At 50.3% G+C, this 5,739-nt stretch overlaps 5 protein-coding genes across 5 annotated transcripts in view; 2 read left to right on the forward strand and 3 right to left on the reverse strand.

The window, feature by feature from the left end:
• PFK27 (6-phosphofructo-2-kinase) overlaps positions 1–372 on the reverse strand; it is a gene marked incomplete at both ends in the record, with an annotated part of 1,092 nt that extends 720 nt beyond the window's left edge. The window contains one exon of the mRNA XM_022606785.1: positions 1–372. This exon is cut by the window's left edge and continues 720 nt beyond it. Within this exon, the coding sequence (XP_022462061.1) occupies positions 1–372 (372 nt within the window).
• A 333-nt stretch (positions 373–705) lies between these two features.
• On the reverse strand, positions 706–1,350 carry MED7 (mediator complex subunit MED7; the record flags this gene model as incomplete). The annotated part of the gene is made up of 1 exon (XM_022606896.1): positions 706–1,350. The coding sequence occupies one exon, from the start codon at positions 1,348–1,350 to the stop codon at positions 706–708; it is 645 nt and encodes a 214-aa protein (XP_022462062.1).
• Positions 1,351–1,597: 247 nt separating this feature from the next.
• Positions 1,598–1,942, forward strand: HRT1 (SCF ubiquitin ligase complex subunit HRT1; the record flags this gene model as incomplete). Its single annotated transcript, XM_022607007.1, has 1 exon — positions 1,598–1,942. The coding sequence occupies one exon, from the start codon at positions 1,598–1,600 to the stop codon at positions 1,940–1,942; it is 345 nt and encodes a 114-aa protein (XP_022462063.1).
• A 194-nt stretch (positions 1,943–2,136) lies between these two features.
• On the reverse strand, positions 2,137–4,893 carry EMW1 (tetratricopeptide repeat-containing protein EMW1; the record flags this gene model as incomplete). The annotated part of the gene is made up of 1 exon (XM_022607118.1): positions 2,137–4,893. One exon carries the CDS (start codon positions 4,891–4,893, stop codon positions 2,137–2,139), a length of 2,757 nt encoding a protein of 918 aa, XP_022462064.1.
• A 219-nt stretch (positions 4,894–5,112) lies between these two features.
• RFA2 (Rfa2p) overlaps positions 5,113–5,739 on the forward strand; it is a gene marked incomplete at both ends in the record, with an annotated part of 864 nt that continues 237 nt past the window's right edge. Inside the window, one exon of the mRNA XM_022607229.1 lies at positions 5,113–5,739. This exon is cut by the window's right edge and continues 237 nt beyond it. Within this exon, the coding sequence (XP_022462065.1) occupies positions 5,113–5,739 (627 nt within the window).

Consider the following 5,739-nt stretch of genomic DNA (forward strand, 5'->3'; position numbering starts at 1 on the left):
AAACAGATCGCTCTCCTGCTCACCAGCGATTTTCAATGGCGACCCCACGCACATCTGTCTCCGGATATCCCCCGCGTTGAAAATATGACATCGTAAGGAGCTCGTCTGAGCTGTTGAATTCAAGTACTGCACTAACTCCTTTGCGACAGTTGACTTTCCCACCGCAGGCAGCCCGACCAGCACCACAATAAACTTGGGTTGCTGTGCAGCACACTGGTCATTGAGAACTACCGGGCCCCTCGGGTAAAGATCTGCATGGTCTACCGCAGGACTTATATAAGCCTTCGTTGTCATATCTGAGAGCGTCGTTGTCGAATTACAAACTTTGTTGCTAGTCCCAGCGCCAGACTCCACCATTGGACCTTGGGCCATCCCCAAACAAAACCAAATAAATAAGTATGTAAATACTGTCACAGAGCACAGGGAACCCAGGAGTCTTACTAAAGCATTATCAATCGAATAGACAAAAGCAAAAAGAAAAAAAAAATAAAAAGGAAAAAAAAGACTTCTATACAGGAACGCAGATTCGGGTCGCACAGAAACAGCCGCAGAAGCAAGGGGATTTACCCCAGATCTGAGGTATTTTCCTGACAAAGCCCCGCAGGACGGGTGGTCCGCAGTGGGGCAGCCGGAGGAACCGTTCCAGCACTTGCCTCGAGCCCGCAAGGACGGTATGGGGGAGGATCTGTAGAGGTAGGAGCAGTACTATGTGAGGGACTTTTCGATTTCTGCCAGTTTCTGACGCACTTGCTGGCACGTTGCCTCCACGGTCTTGATTTCGCCCTTCTTGTACTCGAGTTGCTCTTCGAGCAGCATGATGAGCGATTCGCGGGATTGGTGCGGTCTGTACTCGTTTAGCAAGTGGTGGATGTTCACGAGGACAGTCCTTATGTTTTCCACTTTTGGCTCGTACAGTTCTGGGTTGATGCTGAGTATGCCCACTAGCTCGAGGTAATTCAGCAGCAGCGACTGCAGAAGCCGTTTCAGCTCTTTGATTTTGTACTGGTAGTTCGTTGCTTCACCCTCAGGGCTCGGCCCTTGTCCTGGCTGCGTTTTCTGGTACAATTGCGTCATCCCCATGGCCTCGAGGTCCGGTAGTTTGTCCTTTACTTGCCAGGTACTGCCAAAGGCACGGTACTGATCGTCTGCGGGCATTGGCGGCGGGATAAGGAAATCGAGCTCGCTTGTAACGTGTTCCGCATCGTTGCCGTAGCCCCCCTGCTCCTGAGACCGCTTTTTCTCAAGGTAGGAGGGCAGCCTGTCCAGGTTTTCCTTCGTGAAGAATTTTATGTACGGTGGTGGGGGTGGGTACAGCGAGCTGATATCGTTGCTGGCGGGTTCTTCGGCCATTTCTGAAGGATTGGTAGATGCTGGTTCCCCCTCCCTCTGTGCAGTCCCAGTGCGAAAGTGACCATCCATGAGGTCGCCCGCCGTTTTAACACTGTTAACCTTCCAGTTCCGTAGAAAGTGACGCTCTTCGGCGTTCCGAAATTTGAGAAAGAGGCCGAAGTGAAAACGCTGCGATTCTGGACTGCGCTGTGGGAAGATGGTGGTAGTGTTCAGATGGATAGCAGCAGTTGTAGGTAGTGTAGACGCTATGAGCGAAGTGGAAAAGATGGAGGTAGACTCAGATGCAGCGCAAGGTGCCCCCGTGGCGGGCCAAGCTGCGAAAAAGAAGTTTCAGATCAAGAAATGGACCGCGGTGGCCTTCTGGTCGTGGGATATTGCTGTAGACAACTGTGCCATCTGCAGGAATCACATCATGGAGCCATGCATTGAGTGTCAGCCGAAGGCAATGACCGACACGGACAACGAATGTGTCGCCGCGTGGGGTGCGTGTGGCCACGCATTCCACTTGCATTGTATTAACAAATGGATCAAGACAAGAGACGCGTGTCCCCTCGATAATCAACCCTGGCAGCTGGCTCGCTGTGGCCGATGATCCCCCCGCCTTCAACAAATTACAAACTTAAAGGGAAGCAGCATCACTATTACTGTTTCCTTTGAGCTCGCATATACAGACGTATTTTAGACATATTATGTACTTCCATCCTTTCCTGTCTTTGTATACTACCTAACATCTCATTCTCTCAAACAAGAACGTTTATAGATATAAGAGGTTGATGTGGAAAATTATTATATCTGCTTCCTTAGTTCCAAAAGTCTGTCCCAGCCATCGGAGCCGTCCCATCTACCTTTGCCCTTGGACATTAGGGCTTTGACGGCGCTCCGTGCCTTATACTTCCAATCTTTGCAAACCACGCTTCCGGAGCCATACTTCCCCTCCATCTCGCCAAGGGATTCGTAAGCGGCCACCAAATCGTCACACGCATCAACAGCGTCGTCCCATGCGGTTTCCTTCACCTCGATGTCCGGGTTCTGGGAAACGGCCCTGTACGCTCTCTCGTGGCATTCTAGGGCAGCCCATGGCCTCCTTCTCCAAAGCTCGACGCGCGCCACGAGCCTCCAGGCGCTGGCATTGTTAGTTATCACACTGGGCATCGTGACACACGTGAACTCGATGCAATTGCGTTGGAAGTACGATAGTTGGGACTCGTCTACGTTGTCACCACGCGGGTAATCTGAGGTGACCAGGATCTCGACAAGCTCCTTGATGACCGGTAAGTCGATCGACCCATCTTCGAAGGAGTCTCTCTTCAATGTGATCAGATGCTTACAGGCTACTAAGGTATCGTCCCATTCCCGAAGTCTAAATGAAACGAGTAAGTAGTTCTCCCATATTCTCCAATTCCTTTGAGAATCAGAAGTTACAGCCTTTTTCAAACAACTGAAGGCCTCCTTCAACTTTCCCAGTTGTACGTACGCAGCACTCAGGTTTGACCAGGCCATTGCATGGGTATCGTCCAGGGAGACACATCGAGAAAATGCCTCCGCGGCGACCTTCATCCTCTCACACTCAAGGGCTACGCACCCATAAAAATACCAAGTCTCGAAATTCAAAGAGTACTGTCTCAATGAGTCGTTCAGGTGCTTCAAAACAAGATCGTAATCTCTCTTCAAGCCTGACTCTTGAGGAGGGTTGTAATAGTATCTTGCAAGAGAGTTCTTCGCATTGACGTACTTCCCAATCTGCCAACTCCTTTCCCAGAGTTCAGGATCACGCCTAATGTCACCAAGGATAGATAGCGCCCTCGCGTCTTTATCGTTCTCCTCTATTCTTTTCAACAGAATAGATTCTGCAGTCTTTTCCTCTCCAACAGCAGCATAGCAAAGTGCAGCTTCGCACCACATATGTAACCTCTCGTATATTTCAACTGCAGATTTCAACACCCCCAATGACATGTACTTCTCGGCCAACGTCGCGTCAAGCTCCCATCTCGCAATGAAAGGCAGCTGGTGGATAAACTTTAAGCGTACTATCGCGCCAACATCGTTATCCGTGCTTACTTGAGGGAGCATTCTTGTTTTGATCTTCAAATCCAATTCCTCTACTAGAGCTTGCATCTGCAGGAGACCTCTCTCGACTGTTTTCGCCTTGTTAATTTCCAAAATCGACCTTTCCCAGAATGCTCTCGAGGTAATAGTCCAGTTCTCCTTCTTGAACCCGCCGCTTTGATATATGATTCTTGCAATCAACGCACCCAACTCCTCCTCAACGAGCGCATCCTTTGCTGGTGTGGTTTGTCTAATAGTGTACAGTCTCAATAGGAGCTGTATCGTATCGTATGCGAACAGTTCAGGTTGTTCGTTTGGATCCAAATCTTTTAATTCTGCGGGGATGTTTTCTTGCAGTTGAGCCACACAGAGTAATTTATCCTCTTCTAGAGTGGTATTTAAGTCTAGTTTCTGTTTTTTAAAGATTTGTTCATCAAGTGGTTCTGACCCAATTGATTCAAACTGAGGTTTTTCCAAAAGAACGTCCGAGTTTAAGCTAAAGGTTTCCTGGGTGAAAGTGTCCTCATTTGCCGTTTGCTCAGTGTCATTGGTCAATGCCGATTTGGCAAGAATGATCAACCCAGAGTGTGTAGCTTGTTGGAATTTCGTTCTCTTGGCGCGAGCACCTGTGAGGACGAATTGCAACCCAGTTAATTTTTTAGCTTTGATCAGTGACGGTAGGCAAAGGTGTTCCGTTTGAATCGCAAGGGAGCACTTGACATTCTCCAAGTAGTAAATGGTGTACAGTTTCTTCTTAAACTCGTCTGTTACGAACTCTGCATCCAGATCTTTGACGATAGCGTGCACAATATCGATCGACTCCAGTATCGCTGCTGCAACATTCGGTTGGTGTCCAGAGGGCTCTGGAAGAACGGATATGTGAGCGAGTAAAGCCCTTGCCCTCCACCAGTGTGCAACGGCTACAAGGGCCGGCGTCTCCGATTTAGAGATGACTGGGAGCGGGCTATTCTCGTGCGCTTGAACCTCGAAGAGCAGGCTCGGCTGCCGCGTTAATTGCTCGAGCAATAACAGCGCGATGACAAGGCATTCCGGATTGTCCATCAGTTCGTATGCGGATTGTCCGTGGACCGTTAGACTTTGCACGAACTGGCCGCGCACACTTCCCAAGTCGCATTTCGAGTACAACCTTTCCAACAAGGCTACTGGAACAGCAGGCCCCGTGTAGTTGTTCTGGATAAACGTCTGCAAGAGGGCAATAGTCAGCAGTAGCGTCCTGTTTGCCGTGTGTTCCGGGAACTTCGTTTTCAGGTGCAAGTTGAGCCTAGCCATCAGGGATTCCGAGGATGACTGTGTCCCGGAAGCCTCAATAGCTCCACTCGCCAGGTCCGCCCCATCATCGGTGATCAACCGATTGACCACTTTGTACGAATTACCGTCCGAGATGTCGCTAAACAGCTGCGAAACCTCCGAATCACCCCGCAGCGACTCTGGAATACTCGCACCAAGCAGCAAATAGCAATGCAGTGCCACCTCCATGTCTTCTTGTGTATATGTGTGTTATTCCGTTACTAAGTAGCAGGTACCAGGTGCATCGGTACTGCGATGCCCATCGACTGATGAACAGACGAGATCTCGATTTCACTTGAAAAAATTTTCGAACTTTTTGTGATGAAGAGAAGGGTCTTCGTAACGCGTCAGGTCGCCAAGGACGCGACTAGGACAGAATTTGGTACACAGCAAGATACACAGAGACCAATGGCAACATACCAATCATACACGGAGTACTCTAATATGCAAGGAGGTGGGTTTGAGAGCGGGGGCGACTCGAGACCCGGCACGTCGGATTCGTCAGCGGTGAGGAAGATGTCCACCCTGACGCCCGTGACGATCAAGCAGATACTTGAGTCGACGCAGGAGGTGCAGGATGGTCCCTTTGTTTCCCACGGGCAGGAGCTGCACCACATCAGTTTTGTCGGGGTGGTGCGGAACATTACGGACCACACCTCGAACATATACGTCACTGTGGAGGACGGATCCGGGCAGATAGAGGTACGGAAGTGGTCTGACGACGCTTCGGATATGTCCGCGCCAGACGCTATGGAGGACAGCAACGGCAACGATGGGGTCGGTTCGCAGATCGCGCAGCAGTTCACAATCGGCACGTACGTGAAAGTGTACGGTGCATTGAAGGAGTTTAGCGGGAAGAAGAACATTCAGTACGCAGTGATCAAGAACGTGGAATCCTTTAACGATGTCTTGACTCACCATTTGGAGGCGATCAAATGGCATGCCATCAGCACGGGCAAGCTACCTGACCCAACGGGTGTCTCCCCCCTAGGGGACAATGCTACTTCCGCTGCGAGTGGGGGGAACTCGGGCGGT

Source organism: Huiozyma naganishii, chromosome 1, assembly GCF_000348985.1.
Source record: "Huiozyma naganishii CBS 8797 chromosome 1, complete genome".
In the NCBI taxonomy this organism is placed as follows: Eukaryota; Fungi; Ascomycota; class Saccharomycetes; order Saccharomycetales; family Saccharomycetaceae; genus Huiozyma; species Huiozyma naganishii.